This window comes from Condylostylus longicornis, unplaced genomic scaffold, assembly GCF_029603195.1.
Source record: "Condylostylus longicornis isolate FDR11 unplaced genomic scaffold, ASM2960319v2 ptg000043l, whole genome shotgun sequence".
Lineage (NCBI taxonomy): Eukaryota > Metazoa > Arthropoda > Insecta > Diptera > Dolichopodidae > Condylostylus > Condylostylus longicornis.
The window spans coordinates 1,573,539-1,597,780 of record NW_026578012.1 but is presented as its reverse complement, the minus strand read 5'-3'; the positions used below and the strand labels follow the sequence as shown (position 1 = coordinate 1,597,780).

The 24,242-nt window shown below is 24.1% G+C and overlaps 1 protein-coding gene across 1 annotated transcript; it reads left to right on the top strand.

Moving 5' to 3' along the window:
* Window positions 1–458: 458 nt before the first annotated feature.
* Window positions 459–19,595, top strand: LOC129610025 (troponin C, isoallergen Bla g 6.0201). The gene is made up of 5 exons (XM_055522329.1): window positions 459–592; window positions 683–748; window positions 18,094–18,121; window positions 18,881–19,279; window positions 19,366–19,595. Exons 2-5 carry the CDS (start codon window positions 746–748, stop codon window positions 19,392–19,394), a joined length of 459 nt encoding a protein of 152 aa, XP_055378304.1. The 5' UTR covers window positions 459–592; window positions 683–745; the 3' UTR covers window positions 19,395–19,595.
* Window positions 19,596–24,242: the final 4,647 nt, after the last annotated feature.

Genomic DNA, 24,242 nt, shown 5'->3' with positions numbered 1-24,242 from the left:
TAAAATTAAAATATTCTAACAGCTTAAAGTTCCGCGATATTAAAACTGAAATAAAAAATTTGTATATAAAATAACGCATGTATAACATAATATTATATATATATTTATTATATTTATTTGCATGTACATATTTACATATGCAATTGAAAAAATCCGAAAAAAAATAAATAAATATATAATTAATTCAAGTTTATAAAATGAAATTAGCTATACACAACAAATCAATAATAATACCAAACCAATACAAATTAATTGATTTTTAACAACAAATTTTTAATAAAATAAAAATTTCAAATACAAAAAAAAAATTAAATTTCTGTAAAATAAAAATAAGGTGAATATAACCTCTTATATATATTTTATATTGTATATATATAAAATAAATATAATATATAAAATATAATTTATATGTAAAATACATAAAAAAAAAAACAAAATTAAATTACAAACTATTTTATATTGAAGACCAATCAAACATCACTTTTTTTCGTGCTGTCGTTTTAATTGCACGGCATATTAAATTAAAAATATATTTTTTTTTTTTGCAAAAAAAAAAAAATAATTAAAAATAAAAAGCAGAATTCAATATTTGGTATATATTTGACATTTTATATTTATATATATATAGTGTTAAATTTTTTGTTCATTATTAAAATTATTAATTGTACCACCTACCCCACAGATTTATAAAATAAAAAAAAAAAAATTAAACAATAAAGGAATATTTTTTTTTTTCCAATAAAAAATGGTAAGTTTCTGTTTTTTTTTTTGCTTTTAAATATTATTATTTAATTAATTAAATTTATTTTTATTAATATTATAAATATATTTATATGTGAAATTATCAAAATGGCGAATATAATATTGTTATACTCGCCATATTAGTATTTAATAAATTATTGATTTTTATTTTTCTATTTTACCCCGTTTCAAATAAATCAATTGGAATGTGACAGAGAAAAAAAAATTTTTATGCTAACCTATATAATTTTAAAATCAAATCTAACCTATATATATAAATTACAAACTTATACGCCATCTATGCATAAAATAAAAAAAAAATTTATAATTAAATAATTATGTAATATTGGCAATATTTTAATTCACATTATATATACGTATACGTGCATATCTATATTTGATTAGTATGTCCTAGCAATATATATATATATATATACATATATGCAAAAATATATAAATTTACATAAATACTTAAGTATAAATAGAACTAATTAAAATTGTATTAGTCAAGGTAATAATATTATAAATTTGTATAAAATTATAAGTAATATAGATGCGCGATTGCAATAATTTTTGCGATTTGATTAAAATATTTTTTAGTAATAAAATAAAATAAATAGTAATAAAAACATAAATAATATTATATAAATATTAATTTTGTTATATAATTATTGAAATTATAATTTTATAAAAAATAAATTAATAATAAATTTATTTAATTTAATTTTTTTCTAAATTTTATAAATTTAATAAGTTATTTTGAAAAATTTTGCGTAAAATATTACTTACACTTTAATTAAACAAAATTATTAATTAAATTTTTAAGCCTTTTATATGCTAATAATAAAAAATAGACTTCGAGACTCGATATAAACTAAATTGAAATTGAAAATATTAATTTAAGTCGATTTTTCTCAGAAAAATATTTAGGATGAAAATATTTAATATGAAACAAGAATTTGTTTCTCTTGAGAATATATTTCTTAATTCATTTTAAATTAAAGTGGAATTACAAGCTAACCAATCTAGTTAACCAATCATCTGCCAATCTAGTTTATATTAGTGTTTTTGTTATTTTTTTATCGCAAAAATTATTGTTCTCTAAATTAGTAACAATTAAAATTTTTTAATTTAGAATTGAAAAATTTTATAAATAATGAAAACCTATTTTTCTAAAATTGATTCAATATCTTCCTCCAAGAAAAGAAAATAATACTGCCTTTTCGAATACATTTTTGATAGTACTGCCATGTAAATTCTTACTTAACTAAAATGCTGAGACAATAGTACTATTTTTTCAAACACATTTTTTTGATAGCTTGAAAAATACTTTCTTTTCTAATAAACTGCCAATGAAATACTAAATTAGTACTGAATTTTCAAAAACACGCTTACTTGACATTGTATAACTATATTTTTCTTTGAAAAATATAAATAGACAGCTAACCGTTAGAAAATGCTACGGTCTCAGAAGTTGCATTATTTATTATATTTTATTTATTCTATTGCTTTAATAAATTTCTCGAACACATTAAGATTTTTCTCTTGATACTACACGTGATTGTATACGAGTACAATAGCTTTATTCATTATTTCAGATTCAATGAGAAAAATTTCGTCTTAAATTTATTAAAATCTATATCAATTATCCTGGAATCTGTACAGTGCATAGAACCGTTATATATAAGACCTCACAGAGCCGATTTCCAAAAATCTCCCTGAACAAAAGCTTTTAGTCTATTCGAGATCTTTCTAACAATACCCCGTATTTGACCACATTTGTCGAGTTTAAATTTTCGTATATATGGCTTTGAAATGGCTCGAAAAATCGTTTCAATTTTCGAACATTAAAATTTAATTTTCTTTCGCTCTTGAAGTACTGATAATTTTCCGAATCTGCAATTTTCCTAAAAATTTAAAAATGAATAAAGAAGACTCTTGTATGTTGGACACGAAATATAACCACCACAAATAAAGTCAACTCTTAAGAATTAAAGGAATTTCTTCTTCATTTCAAAGAATTTTGGTTTTTAGAAACAATCGCCAGATTTTTCTAAACAATTTCTCAAAAATTCATGGTTATCGTATTAATAATGTAGTAGTGCATAAAGGACACACAGACAGATATACAATATATACGATCATTTTTATATATTATGTATGTAGAATGTATAGATAAAATTTCTTAATTCATATACTTTGAAAATTTGAAAAAAACCCACGTGATTTATCATTTATTGATTGGCACCTTAATGATTTAAGAGATTTTTTGGAATGATTCATAATTTAATATTATATATTTTGCTAAAATTTCGTATTTTATTTGAATTATTAGTATGTGATAGTAATAATTTTATAAAAAAATATGGAAGATATTTATCAGACTGACGTAATTTATGCTGATTTCGGCAATGATGTAATTATCATGGAATTCAAACTTTTAGAGTAACCTGTTGACTTAATATACTACGCATACTATATGAAGACAATCGATAAGATTATGTGTAATTCTATGCAAAACACAACCTCCTCGAGCAACTTTAACATCCATTAACTCAGCTGTGGTTATGATTTGCATATAGACCTATAGGTCTATATGCAAATCATATAGACCTATAGGTCCTTGCTTTGATAACATGTTATCATTAATAAACCGTTATAATCGTATTATAGGAAAATCATGTTATACGCATGTTGGTCTACATATAAAGGTTGTTCAAAGGAATTTATGATTCGTATATTGATTCTAATTTCTTAATATAAATTTATGTACGCATTCAAGCAAGCTTTTCATAAATAGGATGTCAAGTTAAAATAAATAGGGATGTAGGGTATACATTAAAAAAAATATAATTTATTCTTATATTATTTTAATATTATAGTGGGACCATTTTAGTTATCCAATTTTTGTTTTTAAATTCGAAGTTCAATAAATAGTTTTTAGTTTTTTGTAGGCTACACACGCATATGTTTCAAAAAACAAACGATCGAATATTATTTATTTGTATGCGAATAAAATTTGGAAGATGTACGCTATAATCAAATCTTATTTCTTCTTTAACGACCATAATGCATATACTCGTAATACAATAGGAAGGATTGTGATCTCACGAGATTTCGGCGGAAACATATATTCCTTCATGTTTGACACGCCATCTGTATTGATCTGTCTGTTTACTCCCACATTTCAGCTTCAGTGAAATCAATTATAATAAAAATATGTGTGACTAACTTTATTTTATGTTAAATCGCTTTAAATAATATAGATGTATTGGAATTTCAAAATATTATTGAGAAAATGTATACATTGTGCATGGTTATGTACTGACAATATTTTTTTATTAATTAAGATTCGTATTAATCATATGCGCGAAATTTGGAAAATTTTATTATTCAAAGGTGTAAAAACGAAATTCGTAGGTGATAGCTGATTCAAATAAATTTGTGTCACAAAGAAAGAATCGATGAAATTCTGTCCTGTATAAAATCTTGAACAGTGCTTATGGCATCGGTCGTTTCCCCGAAGAGTCTCGAATTCAAGCTCTGGTCAGGTCATTATAACAATTATGTTTAATAATATATAGTTATGTTATTAACAATATTGTTTGTTAGTTAGTTTGTTGATGTGTGCAGGTGCAGAAGATCCACCGCACCCAAATTAGCGCAGATGTGCCGCTTTGCACATCGAGAATGCAGTTATTTTAGGCAAATAATTATTTATATCTGGTACCCCTATTTTAATGTTTGATATAATTAATTTTGTTGTAGAACGGTTGCATTAGAAATTAATCATTACAGCATTAGACATTTTTTTACCAGTTTTACTAATAATGATTATGTCGGATAGCCGGGCTGTGATCGGAGCTCTGAACTCGTTTTCAGTGTCCTCCGCGGTAGAATGGGGTTGTCTTAAGAAGCTCAATGAGTTAGGCAGGTGCAACCGGGTAACACTGTGTTGGGTGCCGGGCCATGTAGATGTGGAAGGAAATGAGGCCGCTGATGCGCTTGCAAGGAAGGGGGCAAACACACCTCTTCTTAGGCCGGAGCCCTTCAGCGGAATCGAACCACATACTATTCGTTGGGAATTAAGGAAGGAATCAGAAAGAAGGCAGTCGGAGCGCTGGAGAAGTCTTCCGGGGCTGCAGCAAGCCAAGGAGTTCCTGGGAGATTATGACCAGAAGCGATTTAAGAAAATTATAGGGATGGGTAAGAACCAGGTGAGAGTCCTCACCGGCATTTTGACGGGTCACTGCAGGCTTAGCGGACACCTCAGTCGGCTGGGCCTGGAAAATGAGGATACTTGCAGATTCTGTGGCGAGTATGGAGAGACCTCGGTGCACCTCCTGGCGGAGTTACGGTTTTCTGGTCCTCACAAGTTGCTTGAGTTTATCAGGAGGGTGAGTCTCCTGATGAACTCAAGGAGCGCCCTCGGATGGGGGCACACAATAGATCCTTATGCGTGGTCGCGGTGCACTGTTGGCCCCGTTGTACAAATCTAATCAAATCTACTAAAGAGGAGCAGCCTATATTTAGATAAATATATATTTTATAATTTCAAGGACTATTTTATTTTAATACACACACATAAGTTATCTAGGAATATATGCGTTTATAGTGTATTATAATTTATAAATCACTTTGATTTATGATATGTACAGTGGTTATTTATTTCTTTTAATATTTTTCTTTTAACTTACATATATCTTTTACATCCCAGGCCTTCAAATACATAAAATATGTTTACGCTTTTCTAAGTATTAAAATTTGTAAACGCACACCTTAACTATTGAATTAAATTTATTTTAAACGTTTAGTTTTCGTTTTTTTAATATTTTGGATAATTTCAAGTTCTTTTATCTCTAATACAAAGTACAACACAGCGTTCAAACCCCAGTTTAGCTTCTATAGAGGTTCACCGTTAGACGACAATCGACGGTCGAAGAAGCTCTATATTTTTGTTCGGTCGAGATGATTTTTAAATATAGTTCTTGAATAAGCAGCAAGGATTTCGAATAGAATTTTAAGAAATATCGCCGAACGTATAGTCGTGCAGTTTATCGTTGGATAGTTTTTATAAAGTGATAAAATCTCTTTTATTTGGGGAATATGTCAGAAACTGATAAACTAGTATGACCATTCCGCATATTTTAATTTTCAATGGTTGAAACTCAGAGAAGAAATATGTGAGATCTTGGACGATACTTAATTTTGTATAACATTACCCACAAGATTGTTTTAAGTGCTCCATTCCAAGCTTCTTTATTATTCATGGAAAACTCAATTATTTGTTTAATTAAATAAATAGTTTAAAATTTTAAGTGGGAACATGCCACATTAAATTTGACATACATTTTCACTCAATTTGACGTTGACAAATGTCAGAAGTGTTAAAAATAGAAAAACAAGTGGCAAAACAACCACTGCAGTATATTCTTCAAGTTCAACATCATTTATGAGTGAACATTCTTTTTATTGAAACAAAATACAAAAAATTCAAATATTTTCATGATATAATTAATTTTATAGTTGATTTAACGGGAACAAATGTCAGATACTATTATCATATACTATCATATAAACTAAAAATATCATCAATAAATAAGATCTGTATATAATATTTAATATTGGATTTAATCCAAGAACGTGTAAGTAATTTAGGTAATAACCTTTTTAACTTTATAGTTTATTTGAATTAATGCAAGAGGGTATCGATTTTTGTCAATAGATCAAAATAAAAATATTTTAATTTTCAATAATATAGGAGTCTAATTGGATAAATATATAATATATATACATGTATGTCAATTTCTTATTGTTTTTAGCTTTTGTCAAAATAAATTTAAGTACTTGTATAGGTACATAAGTAATCTAGTTCTATGTATATAGGAATGTATATAGAAATATATATACATTTTAAAAAATTTTAATTGATTTTTAGTAAACATTAATTGATTGACAGACCACCAAAAATTTAAAGACATTTTTTGACAAACAATGGGTTTATTATAGGTTTTATTGTATATTGTTACAAATTCTGCAATTATTGTTCTGTATTTAATTTTAAAAAGTGTTTCTCAACAACTTCTCCCTCAATAAATTTTGAAGTAACTGTACAAATCTGTCATTTAGTTTACAAATGTACTAAAAATTCAATTTCAAAATTTTACAATTTAAAAATAACAAAAATTTTTAATTTTATTGATTTTTCTCTTTAATTAAAAAAAAAAATCAATAAAAAAATATTATTAAATTTTTTTAAGTTAATTTTTAAATGGAAAAAATGCTTTTATTTTTTTTATGAAAAAAAGTACATGTGTCAATAAAAATTTTTTTTGACATTTATGTTTTATCGTATAAATAATTTATGATCGTATTTTTTTACTGGAATAAAAAATTTTTTTTTTATTTTCTTTTACTTTCGATTTATTTTTTAAAAATGTAAAAATTTTTCTTAATTTAATTTTTTGTTTCCAATCAAATATTTTAATATTTTATTTTTATAGACAACTTTCAAATATATGTGAAAATTTCCTATATTTTCAGTAGAATCTGTATGTAAGGAACACTCAAAATTGTATAATTCTTTTAATACTTAGAGACTACAGAATGTTTCCAGCATTTAATATTATTAAAATAGCTGGTCTTTTAGCTATTATTATTAGTAACTCGTTCGAACAACCCAGTAGTCAATAGCAGTTCAATACCTCTTTGTAATAATCCAAATGAAAGTTCGTTATATAAGGATTTCACTGTACATATGTATAGGTACTATAGATTTAATTTGAATTTATTAATGATTATCACCTCATTCCACTTTGAAAAAAAGAAAAAAATTCAACTTTTTAAGAATTTTATATTTTTATTCAATATTTCGAAATTAATAAAAAAAATTTTATGTCCATGGAAAATAATCGAAGAGGAAAAAATAATTTTTTTTTTTTTGAACTAAAAATATTGTTTTTTTTTTATAGGATCAAAAAAAAATTCCTGTTTGATGATTATTGAAAATTTTTATTTTGTAAGATTTCAATTAGAAATCTTGTTTTATTATACACTTGTGATTATTACGAAATATTTGAATTGATTTTTGTAAATTTTATGTATTAAAAATATAAAAATATTATTATGTTCCATTATTGATTCTATTTCCAAAATTTATGTCTTGGATTAATTATAAAAAAAAAATTAAGTACATTATTATTATAATTGTATTTTTTATGAATTCACTATTGTTATACATATACATAAATGTACTTTAAAATAATATTGTTATACTCGTACACTTGAGAATTCAAATTTATAATCTACAATCTTGTATATATAAAATTAAATTATTCGAAATCAAAATTATAGTTAGCCTGTTACCCTTCTGAGATTCTAAATTAAAATAGAAGACTTGTATTTATATTGAAGAGATTAAATAGAAATGTTGTTGATCAACATAGTCAAAACAAAGCAGCGGATTTTTCTTATTTTGATAAGACCTTTACATATTAAGATATATATATATAAATATATATATATATATATATATATTTGACAACAAATTCTCATTCCACTATTTTGAATTGGTCTACAGTCTACACATTGAAAAATTTGCACTACATTTTAAATCATTTCTTTTTATAATTCAAAGAATGCTAGAGAGAGAGCGAGAAAGAAGGAAAGACTTTAGGAATAAAAAAGTTTTGTACGAAATAAAGTTCAAGATTTTCAACACGTTGAACAATTTAATAATTCGAACACAAGTGCTATTGGTCAAAAAATAAATATTTTTTATATAATTCTTATTTTTTCTATTTTTTATTAAATATTAAAATTAGAATAAGGAACGCAAACAAATCAATAAATATTAAAAAAAAAAAAAAAATAACTGTAAAGAATATTTTAAATCAACCCTACCATGTTCTGGAATTAAATTTGTGAAAACACTGTTCTATTATTATAATATTATTTTATTAAAAAATAAAAAAAAAAAATTGATCAAAAATTTCGGGATCATTTAGTTCGTTTTCGTTCTCGTTTCGATTCGACGGCTGAATTTTTTTTGTAATCAGACGCGTTTAGTATATAAGTTGTTATCATAGTAGCAACTTTTAAATTAAAATTTTTAATTTTAATTTAAAAGAATCAATAATTATTGATATTTGATTTAAATATTCATAAAAAAAATAAATCATAATTTAAAAAAGAAAAATGGCAAAAGTAAAATTATTATTTTATTAAAATTATTTATTTTTCTTTTCTTTGTTTTTGTTTATTATATTTGGTCTTTTTATTTATTAATTTATATATATATATATATAATATGCAGGTGTTACTATGTGCATATATGCATTTCATTTTGGAAATTTTCTATATACTTAACTCTAAACTATAATAATTTAAGAAGTAATATAAAAATATTTTCAAAATAATTATTAAAAATAGAATTAAATAAAATAATATTATAATTATAATGGCTATTTGTTAAGAAAATAATTAAATAATCAAAATAAAAATTGATAAATTTTAATGAAATCATCTAATTGAAAAAGAGCATGATAAAATATTGAATTAAATTAAATTTATTAATTTATTTAAACTGTGCCCAAAACTATGCCCAAATTGAAAAAATTATTAACACTTAACAATAATATTCAATTAATATTCGTAATAGTTGTAATTTTTTGATATTAATTTCAAAAAATCTGCAATTCAATTATTTTTTTAAACCTGCAACACATAATTTACGGTTATAGATTAAATTTATAATAGAAAATATTTTATTAAGTGGGTATTTGAAAAAATTTTGTAATTTGCTTAATTTCTGTTATATAAAAAACATTTCTGTTTTTGGAACATTCCTGAGATATTCCTGAATTCATAATCAAAAATGTGAAATTATTATTTATGGATTACTCAATACTTTGATTAATTAAATAGTTTAATAAAAGTGCTGAGCCCCTTTTCGTTTAAATGGCACGATTTTTAATTTCAATGAAAATATTTATATTTAAATTTATTTTTATTTTAATTTAATTATAAATTTATAATATTTGAATATTAGTCCTAACTGATATATAAAAATTAGATAATACCATAATTTTATGGTTATTTTATAGCAACTTATTTCTATAAATAGAAAATAAATCAAGATTAAATTTGTGATTTTATTGCAAGTATAATAATATTTGGCTGAGTATAAAATTAATTAATTAATTTCTTTTAAAATTTAATAATTTAATTTTTGATATAAAAAAAAAATTAAAAAATGTAAATTTATGAATTATTTTAATTACAAATTGTTACAAGAATTTTATATGAAACTACTGTATGACGAAATAATATTAATGAACTTTTAAAATGCAGAAAGACTTAAGTATATTAAGGCTGCAGTCTAACATCAAACAAGGACAAATTATAATAGCGTTTAGTCTATTCAGTTTATGTACCAAAGGAAATATTTAAAAAATAATAAAAAAAAAAAAAATTAATAAAAATTTTTTTGTTTTTCAAATGCATAAAATTTAATTATAATTTTTATAAGTAATAATTAATTTTTACATAATAATGAAATATTTTTAAATTAATTTCTTTTCAATTCATAGTTTGTTTATTTTATTAACAAACTATGAAGTGAAAAGAGAAAAAAGAAAATTCCTTGCATTTTGGCAATACTTAATTATTAATTTTACTTATTTAATAATATCAGAGGTTCTCAAATTTATTTTGATATTTTAATGTGTATTATTTCAATATTTTAAGAGCGTAGATTTATTGTATCTTTTATAATGTCCGGAGTACGCTTTTCAAATATTTGATAAAACTTATAATTTTTTCGTATAATGACCAAATATCGAATATTATAAAGATCTGGAAAATGAATATTGAAAACAAGTTTTCATATTTTATGTAATAGAAAGCAGTAGGTTCATCCGAGTGTCTGTTAACAAAGTTTTTACACGTTTAAGATTGAAAGTTGAATCTTTTATATACACGCATAAATCAGTATCTTGATTTCTATAGAAGTAATTTTTATCTGCCTCTTAAAATAATGACCCATTGCAATCCAAAAAATTTCAATTTTTGAGAATTTTTTGTATCGCAATCACAAACACTTTTTAAGTTCCGTGAATGGGGGAAAAAGCATTAGCAAGTATTGCAATGTTGTATTGGCCGTAATTTTAAGCCATATTATTGACGTCGTTTATCTTTTAGATTTAGACGTTTTAGAAACTTGAAATTCATACTGTTTACTGTTGCTGTTATAGAAACTAATAAAAGGTATATTTTCTCGAAATACTTTTTTTCTGTCTGTTCTTGCTTTAAATATTTATTTAAACTTGTCGATAATTTACTGTAAAACACAATCTTCCGGTTAGCGCTTCTAATAATTTTTCTTCTTATCTGAAAAGTATGCAATTTAAAAAAAAATAGTATTTTCACTTGTTCAATTGAATATGTGCTGCTTTATAAAAATTTGGTTCTATCTGAATTTATTGTAAATTTTATCCCTTTTGCATAGTGTTATTCTTACATTACTCAATTATAAAATATTTTTATAAAAGTTAAGGGAAATCAGAAAAGTACATTTTAAATAAATTTTTGCCAAAAATTAAAGGAAATCTATGTTGTTGAATTATTCTGTATATTGAATTTAATTCTGGAAATAATATTTTAATTAAACAATTTTATTTAAAAAGAAGAAGAAGAAGAACAAGAAGAAAATTTTTTAAACATTATCATAACATTTTTATGTCAACAAGCATTTTGCCAGAAACCACACACAATTTTTAACATTTCTTTCTATATTTATTTGCCATTATTATTAAAAAAATGTGGTTAATTAAAATTTAAATAAAATTTTTTTTTATTAAAATATATTTTGTAAAATTTACAATTTTTAACATAAATTAATCATAATGTATAATTGCTTATAATTTTTTAATTATTTTTTTTTTTTGAATACCTACAATACACACCTTAAGAATTTAATTCAAGTAAAATGATTGACAACTTGTTATATTGTTGAATTTTTAAAATTTTTTTAAAAATAATTTAAAAAAAAAATATTTTTTTAAAATTATAATTTTCCTATATAGATCATTATATACTCTCTGTTATGTACGATGGCATTTCTGTTACTTAAATTTTATATAGAGTGAGAATATTCTTGAATGATTGATAATTAAAAACATAATAATTGACGCCTGTCTTAAATGTTTGTTAGAACAAAAAATAACTATAAAAATAATATTAACAAAAAAAAAAAAATAAATAATAAAATACAAAATAATTATTAATTTGCGCCATAGTATTTCATTTCATTTAAATAACATAATTATATTGAAATATTCAAGAGGAAATTGTAAAAAATTTTAGTGTAGGTAGTAAACAAAAAAATTTTTTAATTATAAAATTTTGAGTAATTATGAGTAATATATATGGAATCTTGTTATTTGAGATAGAAATGTACTATACAAGTACATATACATATGTATGTAATGTTGGTATGTATGACACATCCATACATGATAAAATACATAGAGGAAAGCTCATAGCTCATCTAAATTATATATACAAGGAAATGTTGCATACTACATAACTGTAAATATTAATTATTACATTTGTTATGGATTTCGAAATCAATTCTAATAAACAAGGACGCTTAAGGATTTTTATGATTATAATATAACACCAAATTATTTTTATCTAAGAATTTTCTAAAATTTTCAAAATTTTTGAAATTCAATTCGGTATACATGTGAAATTATTTAATAAACAAAATTACTTAAGAGCATAACAGAATCGACTTAACGCTGTCACGATATTATTTATAATAATTCGTGACGTAACTATAAATTTTAAATCTAACGTTAAAACACAACATAGCATACATCTCATCTCAATTTCTCATTTTTACAAATTACTATATATTAATACTAATTAGTACATTAATAGTACTATATTAGTACTATTTTAGTAATATTCCTCTCTGTGAGTAATAAGCACTGTTCTTATAACTTTAAAATTAAAAATTTTCAATTTAATTTAATTAAATTTTACAACTTAAAAACTTTTGATTTTTCGGTTCCAGAAATATGGTTTAGATTCTTTTTTAATGCAGTGAAACAATAATATTTTTTAATCTTAAACTTTATTCGTTAAATATATGCGTATACACATTAAAATTTTGAAATATTTTTGTAAATATTCAATTTATTTTGTACAAACTACAAAATTACCATTTTTAATATTCTCTTTTAATCTATTCAATTCCTTTTTAAGAAGATAACATTCCTCTAATACAGTTTGATATTCAACAAGTAATTCACAATACATACAAATTAATTCTCTGAATTTAAATTCATTTTGTTGTGTAAATAAATCATTTTTATCTTTAGACATTTTACAACAACCAGATCCATCTTTACAACATATCTCCTTACAAGGACATAATTTTTCTAATTGTTTTAAAATTTCCCATGAAATATTTTTTCTAATTGTATTATCTTTAAAAATTCGTATTTGATCATGTGAAACAATCATTATAACTTTTTTTAAAAAATCTCTACCAAGCATTATATCCATTGGTAATACATAATTATGTACAACTTGAAATAATGTTGATATTTTACAACCATCAATTATTAAATCAATTTCAACTGCACCAATTGTTGTTGTTATAGTATCAGCAATACCAGATAATTCAATACGTCTGGATCGATTAACACCAATATTTAATTTTTCAAAAGCATCTTTACGTATTAAATTTCGATCGCATCCGGTATCAACTAATGCAACCATTTCATATTTACCAATTATAACAGTTTTTAACATTATTATTAAAATTTAATAAAATATTTTTGTACAAATCGAATTTAAATGAACCCTTTAATGGAAAATCAATTAAAATACTGATTTTATTTAAAATTTATTGTAAAAATTTAACAATTTAGTAATTTATGTTTTTGGCAAGAATTACCTTCTTTGTCTTTAATAAACTGTAATTGTAGTTGAAAATATTTTGTTTTGTAAATTACTTAAATAGTATTTAATGTTAAAGTTTATTGATTATTTTAAGAATATAATTGAATATTTTGAATTTTATAAAAAAAAAATTTCGTATTGAAAAATTAATCCGAATATAGTAAATTTTCGTGTATACACGAGAATTGAAATATTTGACTTAATGTTAATGAAAACGAACATTCAAAGCTGTTGTTATAATACTATTACGATACTATTGTTATAAATACTATGACACGTTGTTATAAAAAAAAAAAGAAATATTCTCTAATTTTCTTATTGAACATCATACTATTCTGTCCGATCTGTTGGAAAATCGTTTCTAAATGTTAACATGAGTTAACATAGTAGTTGTCATGCCATTATTCAACATTATGGCATGACAACTACTTGCATTTATATGTAATGAACTACTTGCAATTGAATCCATAAGAACAATGTTGTTAAGAATTTTGTTGATACTAATAATTTTTCGGTTTTTTCCATCAAACCAAATTGAGAGAATATTTTATAACTCAAACCTACAATAAATTTCAATCAAATCAAACTAAAATTCATGAAAAATTTTTAATGTAACCCTGACAATATGTTTGGTTAAATTCTGGCAAATAATTCAATAAATCGAATTTATTTTTATTAATTTTCAATTATATATATGATTGCATTTCCTATAAACAATTCATAATGGAACTCAATCGAATTAATTTCAATTAACTTCAATTAACGGTACAGAAAATATTATTCTAAGAGTTATTTTTTTCCTTGGCGGCTAACACAAAAGTATTTGATTAAAATTATTGCTTCTATACATAAAAATCGTATAATAATATAAGAATTTATTATTATACATATAACAATATAATGTCGATAGAAATTTTCATAAATGCACCAATGAATACGTACATAGTATTTATGTATGCAAGTGTTTTTATATTTTATTTGCGAAAAAATTTTATTAATGAACTCTTGCGACATTTTTGGTATGTTAATTATGAATAGTGTCAAAAAAATAAAAATATTTTATTAAATATTAATTTTTTTTATTTATAATTGTCATTTTTATTTTCGTTTTTTTTTTGAAAATATATTTCAAACATTTAATAAGAGACGTAATATTATGTCAACTAACATATTTTAAAATTTATAATAAATTTTAGCACATTGGCGCCATTAAAAACAATGTTCAAAGAAATTATTATAAAAGTATTTTAAAGATTCTCAGGAAAACATTACCACTCTGCAGGCAATCTGAACAGGTCACTGGTTGTTAAGGGAGTAATTGTACATTCAATGACGGTCGGGTGATTTTAATGTCGGGACGGAGGTGGTGACAGTAGAATATTGAATCTAAAACCCTGTATGAAAAAGACCCTGAATAAATTTAGAGAAAATTATTTACTTAACATCATTTCCAACATGTCATTCAAACAAGTCATTCAAACGGAGACATACATAACTAAAAAAATTAATTTGCATTATTGATTCTTAAAAAAAATTATTAAAAATGCAACAAAAATGGCCTAAATACGCTCGTCCTCCCTTAAAAATTACATTTTCAAGTATCTATTACTATAGGTTTCTTAATTAACGTTTGATTGTGATTGTCTGATGTTGCATTCTACTCTCTCGAACAAAACAAGTATTACTAAATTTTAAGAGAAAACGAGAAAAAAAATAGAGTTGACCTTGTCAACTCTGTGATACCCGTACGAATTTGTTATCCTATGTGCGAATAACTAATGTGCCATAACTAACTATGGGGCAGACTATGCCTTTAAGTTGCCGTATTACCATATTAATTTATGCAAAATTTCAGTACTATGTGTTATTCAAAATACTGGTTGTGCCAAACTACTATTGATGTTGTATGGCAGCTACCAGAAAGAGCCAAGAAATTTTAGCGAATTTTATCAAGCACATCGGCCCTACTAATATATTCACTTGTGTGAAATCTCAATATCACAGCTTTTATAGTTTTTGAGATATAGTCAAATAACTTTTGAAGTTGTATGGCAGGTACCAGAAGGAGCCAACTAATTTCAACTACTTTTATGTGACACATTGGCCCTATTAATATATTCGTTTGTATGAAATTTCAATACCATAGCTTTAATAGTTTCTGAAATATAGCCAAATAATTGTTGAAGTTGTATGGCAGGTACCAGAAGGAGCCAAGTAATTTCAACGACTTTTATATGGCATATTGGCCCTACTAATATATTCGTTTGTGTGAAATTTCAATACCATAACTTTTATAGTTTCTGAGATATAGCCAAATAAATTTTGAAGTTGTATGGCAGCTACCCGAACCGGTACCCCAATCATGTCCAATTTAAATAGGGTTCTGGCACTTACTACAATAAATCATTTGTGAAAATTTGGTGAACTTAGCTCAATTAGTTTTTGAGTTATCGTTGGGACGGACGGACGGACGGACGGACGGACAGACAAAGCTAAATCAACTCAGAATTTGACGCTGATCAAAAACATACACTTGAGTCTATATCTACCACCGTTATTTCTTAGCGTTACAAACGGTAAGGCAAATTTAGTATACCCTTCGAACATACGTTCGTACGGGAATAATTAGTTACATGAAATCGACAATATTTGTTACGTTATGTTAAATAGATTTTTGTAAACAAACATCGTCCTTAATAGTTTACATACGTCATCGTCAAACTAAGTGATCCAATTACGTATTTTAGCAAAGAAAACTTTAATAGCATCTTCTTTAAACACTCATTGAATTGATGAGTTGTATTTAAATTTTTATGTGTGGCAATATTTTAGAGATGGCACATGTAATTACAACAATAACAAAATGGCAATACTTCTCTTATTCTTTTTTATACAATGGCAACTTTTCCCCTTATATTCCCGCATAATTATTTCCTCTATAATTTTTGAATTAAAAATTTGTATAATTTTGAATATTTTGTACGAATTATAAATAATTTTGAATATTTCAAATATTTAAATATTAAAATAATTAATTATTTTAATTTAAAATTAATTTGATAATTTGTTAAAAAATTTCTTTATAAACGCGTTGTTGTCAATAAAGGGATTTTTATTTAAATTCAAACAAAATTTTTGAAAAAGAAAAAAAAACTCAATACTATTATTAGCAGCCGTGTTAGAATAGAAAAGAAAAAAAAAATATTTTTTCAATAGAAATTGGTGGTGCATTTTTAAAAAAATTTTTTATCGGAATTTTTTTTTTGTTTCATTCTAAAAATAAAAACAATTAAGCAATTTAAATTAAAATTAATCGATCGCTTTGTATACAGTGTAAAAGAAAATAATTGGCACATTGTACGAATCCAATAGGTTATATATATATTTCTATATATATATATATATATATATATACATATAATTGAATTATATAGGATTATAGGGAAAATTTCAATTGTTGTAATAAGAAATTTATAATGATAGGCTGGGTCTATACGATAATAAATTCGATATAGAAAAGTGGAATTTTCAAATTCAATTTCTATTTTTTTAAATTTTATAGGTATTGCGATTTTTTTTGTTGCGTTTCTATGTGGACAAAATATTTTTATTTTCTTTTTATTTATAATTAACTATAAAATGTACAATTAAGTGTTCAATTTTAATATTAAATCACGCATTACGTGATTAAGTTGTTGAACATTCATTTAGTCGTACAACAAAAAAAAAAACAATTGAAATTTTTCAAGTTTTTTTTTTTAAAAAAAAAAGAATATTTTTTCTTGCTTTTGTTTTTTGCTTTTATATTCTTAATATTTCATAATTTAAATTATTTATTAATAATAATTATAATTCAGTTTTTATACTTTTTTTTATATTTTTCTAATTTTAAAATTTCAAAATATGGTTAATAAAAAAGTTTTAAAACAAAGACAACGGCAACGCGTTGAAAGACTTAGAAATTATCAAAATGAAACTAGTAGTAGTGATTCAGAAATTGAAAATATTTTAAATGGTAAAGGTGGTAAAAATGCTTCAAATAGAAGCGATACCAGTAGTGAAGAAGATTCAGATTTTGATGATGAATTATTGGTGAGAATATTCTCGTGTAGAAAAAAAAAATACTGCAAAAGTTGCAGGTTTTTTAAATTTAATTTGAAATCTAAGAATAAAAATCAATATTTTATGAATTGAAAATTGTTCTGGTTATCATGATTTTGTTTAATTTTAAAATTAATTTATTAAATTTAAGGAAAACTAACTGATCTAATGATAATAAATTCTAATTTACTAACATAATTTTTTGATAGTTAAAATTAAAACAAAAAATTTATGATTAATGTTATTCTAATTTCCACTTTTTTCTATTTTTCATTTTAGGATGAATATGACAAAGAGCAAGTTAGAGGTAAGTTAAAAGTTAATGTTAAGACATCGATAGTGTTAGAATAATTAAGTGACTTGTGAGGTAGAGAAATCCTAAAAAAATGCAATTATTAAATAGATATACGATTTTTATTGGATTTTGCAACAAATACTTTTAGAAATTTAAGCTACGATTAAGTGTTTCCTTTTAATCTGACGTTTAAGATATGAAAGAGAATTATTAATTTTTGAGAAAGTTGACAGACAGAATGAAATGAGATGCGTCTGATTTAAATTAATAAGAACAATTTTAATAAAGTAACACTTCAATTGATACTATAATTAAATTAAAGTTACTAAATACAATTCTTAATAAGAATTGTGTATTCTATTAACAATATTAAGTATAAGGAATATGAAATTTAAAATTTGAAATCACAATAACAAAAACTCAACTCAATTGAGAACAACAACAGCTTTAATTACAGGAAAAGAGAACGTTGTTTGCTGAACTTAAAAAAAACAGCAGTGTATGCCATAGCGCATGCGAGGGCTGTGTAATTTCCTTGTATATTCAGTACAAACATTCCGCAAAGAATTTCACTAATATTTCTCTTTTGAATACAAAAATAAAGATAAAAATAATTTATAACATTAAGATAAGGGCTTACGGAATGGAACATGTAGATTTCAAATTGCCAGTCTAGGCTTGCCTTACTGAAAAAAAAAAAATAATACATTATATTTTTATTGAATAATCACTAATTTTTTTTGCTTTTTACTTTCACTTTCATATTTTTAGTTCTTAGAAACGCTTTTGCAGCATTTGATCATAATAGCGAAAATTCTGTAGATGTAGCTGATGTACCAACTATATTGGAAATGTTTGGACAAAAATTGGATGATAAAGCTCAAAAGAAATTATTAAGTGAAGCTAATCCATCTGGGGCAAAAAAATTAGATTTTAATATATTTTGTAAAATATTTGCCCGTTTTATTGAAGTTGAAGAGGATGCTGATGCTGTTGCTAGAGAATTGAAAGAAGCTTTTCGATTATATGATCGTGAAGGTAAAGGCTATTTAACAGTTGCTACCCTTCGTGACATTCTACATGAATTGGATGATAAATTATCAAATCAAGATTTGGATATGATGATCGATGAAATTGATGCTGATGGTTCTGGTACAGTAGATTTTGATGGTAAATATATTTGATTTGCATTTTGAAGTTTTTTAATTAATGAGAATTAAATTTTTCTTTTTTTTGTATATTTTTTATGTATGCAGAATTTATGCAAGTTATGACAGGCGATTAAAATTTTTATGATAATGTAGCTATTATATAACAACTTTATATACTATGTGACAATATATTTTATAATACCAACAAAAATATGTGAATTAATTTAACAACAATATTTATAAAATATGTGAACAAAACAGAAAAATTAAAAGAAAAGAAAAAAAAATAAAATAAAATTTGTTTTTTTTTTTTGTTTTTTTATTTTGAATTTTTATTTCTTGTTGTTTTTAATTGTGTATTACTTTTGCTAAACTGTGAATATTAAATGTAGGCAGGCATAATTATTACAACAATTGCTTTGACAAGATTGCCACAGTTTTGCATCTGAATTTATCAAAATAATAAGGATTCAAATTGGAAAATTCTCAACTCGTCAATTTCCCTTGGAAATTTTCAACTCGCCATACATAAATTTGTGTAACAGGTAAATTATACGGGAAACTGCACGAAGAAAGACACATGTAATTAATAGGAATAGTGTGTAGAACTCATACACATAAATAGATATACTGCGATATGAACAAAAAAAATTAATTTGACAGCATATTTGATCAAATAGAGTTTGATGTGCAACTAGAATTTCTCAAATTTCATGATTGTCAAATTTAATTGTCCAATTTTGGTTGATGTCTAAATTCTACTTAAGAGAATTGAAATTTTGATTTCGAAACTAAAAAAGCACCATATAAGTAAACCGTGAGCTATTTGACATCTTTAGAATGTGCGCCATTTAATTTGAACTGTCAGAATTTTATACAAGAAAAGCAACAATTTATACAAAGTATAAATTATTTTTAAAAATTTTTAGTACCAAATTTAATAAGATTAAAAATTAAAATAATTTTTTTTTTAAATTTTTATTTTTAGAACAATCGAGAAAAGCAGCAACTCTTCTCATCATTGAACCATTTGTATTGAATGTATTTTCACAGCAATTTACGTTCAGTGGGTATTTTTAAATGAAGCAGCACCTGACAATGATATTAATTTTTTTGCATTTTTTTATACATAGGTCGACTTATTTGCTTTCAAATTTTTTATACATATGGAAAAAAAAAACAAAAAAATTGAGTTTCAAATTTTTAATCGATTTCAAACACTTACTAATTTTTCTTGCAAAATTTAGTGTAGAGAATGGAATTAATTTATTATTAAGGGTTTTAAAATACTAAATTTTCTTATTCTGCACATTTAAAATTACTATAATTTATAAACCATCGAAGAAACGAGCACATTTCAGTTTGTTTTTGTTGGTAATTACTTAAGTAATGAAAAATTTTTGACTAATTCTAGATTCTATATGAATCTAATACACAAGTTGTTTAAATATTTTAGAATTTTTTTCAGAAATTTTTATAGAAATTATTTTGACAAATTGTTATATTCAAACGCTATTAACAATTTATAGCTTGTACACAATCATTAATAACCGCAATGATTAAACACGACTTACACTAAAGAATTGCCATATTATTGACAACTTCATCAAAATTTCGTTAATGCTTGACATAAATTTTATTTTTTTTTGAAAATTTTCGATAAAGTTTAATTTACTTGTATTTTGTAAAGTCATGATCAAAAAATTGCAATTATTTATAAAAATTTATCACGATATTCAAATTATAATTTTCATATTTTAAATTATGATTTTATTACAAATCGCCATTTAAAATTACATACATACACGCTTATGTGCATACATACATACATATATACATCAATTTCATAATTTAGGCAACAATTTGTCTGGAAAACGTCAATTTTCAAAGACCTTGATAATTTGTCAAAAGAAGCAAAAGAAAAAAGAGAAAAGATAAAAAAAATTTGATAAACCAAAAAACAAAAAATAAGAAAAAAAAAATATAATAGTGCGCTTGCACATCCTATTCATCCACCTACCTATACAATAGCCCCAATAACAAAATCCAAGTCAGCCTATTTAAAATGAAAAATTTACTTAATTTTGGTCACCGTTATTAAGTGCCCTACATAATCATAAATTTTTTTATGTAATAACCCGTTATATTATTACAATTTTTTGAAAATCACTTTGTTTTTTTGTGTTCCGTGTACTTCATTATTACAGTTATTTTACCTAATTATTATACACTATTATTATATCACCCTTTTTATTATCGAATAAATTGGAAATTGAAAGAAAATTTTTGTATCTTATTATTAACGTAATGATTTTTGTATACAACATTATATTACATTTTATATTCATCAATTATTATAAATAAAATCGTAACTAATAAGATAGGATTATTGGATTATAATGAGGAAAAATAGGGTTAATTTAATCAACTTTAAGATATTTCATAATAATATTATGAAGACAATTATGATTAATCAATAAATGATAATGTTATTTAATGTTAATGTATATAGGTCTATTTAAGACTCTGTTTGTGGTAAAATTTTTAAGAATTAAAACATTATAAGAAAATAGGTGATAAGTAGTGATAATTGTTAGGATTTCTTTGTTTCTGAGATTTTTAAAGACCGAGCACCACTTTCTTTTCCTGTAGGTATACAAAATTTCATTTTGTAAAAAATAATATATAATTCCGACACTTAACTCAAAACATGAACATGAAATCATCTCCCTATTGCAAATTTTTTATTCATAAGTCTATCAGTCATCTGTAGGAAAAATTTTATTCTAATATTCCCTAATTTGTTACCGCAGTCTTGTTTCTCGCAAGGCTGTGATGGTATCAAATGTAATTGTAAATAAAGTTTAATTAAAGACTATCCAGTCTGCGCGTAGTAAGCTTTCAAATCTATCATTTAATTCACCATTATAAATGATATTGCATAATTCAAATAAACTTTTCATGTGCTCTTCAAAAAGAAATATTCAAATTTGGATATTTGCGTCATACACAGTTAATACACTTAACAAAAATATATTTATAAGGAAAAATAGTTAAGAATAACATGTTACAATTACCATTACAATAACTGTAGCAATAGAAACATGATTGTTAAATCGAATTTTTATATCTTTGTTTTGTTACAAATTTTCGATAATAATGGTAATAATAAGGATCGTGAAAAATATAAAAATCAAAAATCATTATAACAAAAAAAAAAAAAAAAAACAAAAATTTCGATTTCATTTCTATCATCATTGAAAATTTTCATAGTTTTTTGTTTTATTATTTTTTACCGACCGCATTGGCCACATTAAGGAAAGTATTGTTATTGCATTAAATTTCACATGTTGAGTTCCCAATAGAGAGATTTATTTCGCGTGCTAGACAAATGTATACAAGCTGAGAATTCTCAAGTGATTCTTGCTCATCCCTACAATCTACTTAAATAGCTTTAAGTATATCAGCGAAAAGTATTTGACATGATTCCGCAGAAGGGATCCGGCCCAAGGAGATATCTGTCAGCTTTCCAATTGCAAACGCGTCAGCTGCAATTGATTCAATGAGTTTCTCAAGACAACTCCATACTGCCGCGGAAGATACTAAAAATGAATTCAGCGCTCCGATTATAGGCCGACTATTCAGGCCGAGGGCATTCGACAATCATTATTTCCTGTCCCCAATATTTCCTTTCAAAGAATAATCGCACGCACAACCTAAGGACGTGCATCTCGGCCTGATACACGCTCGGAAACATCCTCATTGGTTTGAACAATTTGGTTCTTGGTATAAACACTGTCGGCACCATTTTCGTGATACCACCTGTATATCAGTGCACCATCTGATGGAGTGAAATCTCAATGGGTAACCCAAAATTAGTACTCCCAACTCCTTTAATTGAAGAAATTACATACATAACGCGGTCGGATATGCCTTGACCACACACTAAACTTATTTTTTATGTAGGAGAAGGCCTAATTTAAATTTTCATATTTTTTGTGTCTTATTTTTCTACTTCTTATTATTTTTATTTTTGTACTATCTTTTCTGTTATTATTCGATATCATTGCATGAACTACAAAATTTCCATACTATGCCAAATTTGTTTTTGTAAATTTTCAAATTATGCTTTAGTTATTTACAAAAATTAAAAAATTGAAGAAAAATGAAGTTACAAGCGAAAAAAAAAAGTTTTTCAATATTTTTTTGTTTTTCAATTTTTTTTATGATTCGTGTTCAGCCGTCGGCCAAAAGTGTGCCATTAACCATTAACCTATTCAACCTAATATGAAAAAAATTTTTTTTTTGTAGCTTGTTACAAAAACAACAACATTTTATTCGTGTGCGCCGTATTAATATAGTTATACATATAGATAAAAAATGAAGTTATAGGTACATTTGTATATTCTGTGGTGGCGGAGACCCTATAACTTGTAGTTGCACGAAATTTACGTTCAAAATTTAGAAAATGTTCTGAATATTAGCAAAAAAAATATATTTTTAGTTTAAATGTAGCTAACAATAATGGTTGTTTTTTGAATACTTACATAATTTTTTAATTTCATTTTGTTTTTATTAATCGAACTATGTCGCATATATCGCATTATATAATAAAAAATGAAAGTTATAATCTAGAAGATCAAAAACAAACCTTCATAATTCTAATATAAAAGTCCAAAAAAAAAGTGGTTTTGCATGTATGTAAAATTATTTTGACAATCCTAAAATGAGATTATCATAAAATTGACTATCCTTATTTAATCATTATTATTGTTTTATCGTGTACTTGAATCTAAAGTTAGAGGTAGTGAACTTTATTTTACCAAAAAGTTTTAAATAAATTAAATTTAAACATATATGGTTTCCAATTTATAATTAAAAAATAAAATTTAACTTAGAAATTGAGATTAAAATGCTCCAGCAGTAATATACGTTATATCCAGTAACAATGTTCTCTTTGATTGTTATAACTTCATAAATAT

Excerpts from the sequence above, each read along its gene's own strand:
- LOC129610025 (XM_055522329.1), top strand. Across the intron at positions 18,122-18,880 it reads TGACAAAGAGCAAGTTAGAG|TTCTTAGAAACGCTTTTGCA; the intron begins GTAAGTTAAAAG and ends TCATATTTTTAG. Across the intron at positions 19,280-19,365 it reads TGGTACAGTAGATTTTGATG|AATTTATGCAAGTTATGACA; the intron begins GTAAATATATTT and ends TTATGTATGCAG.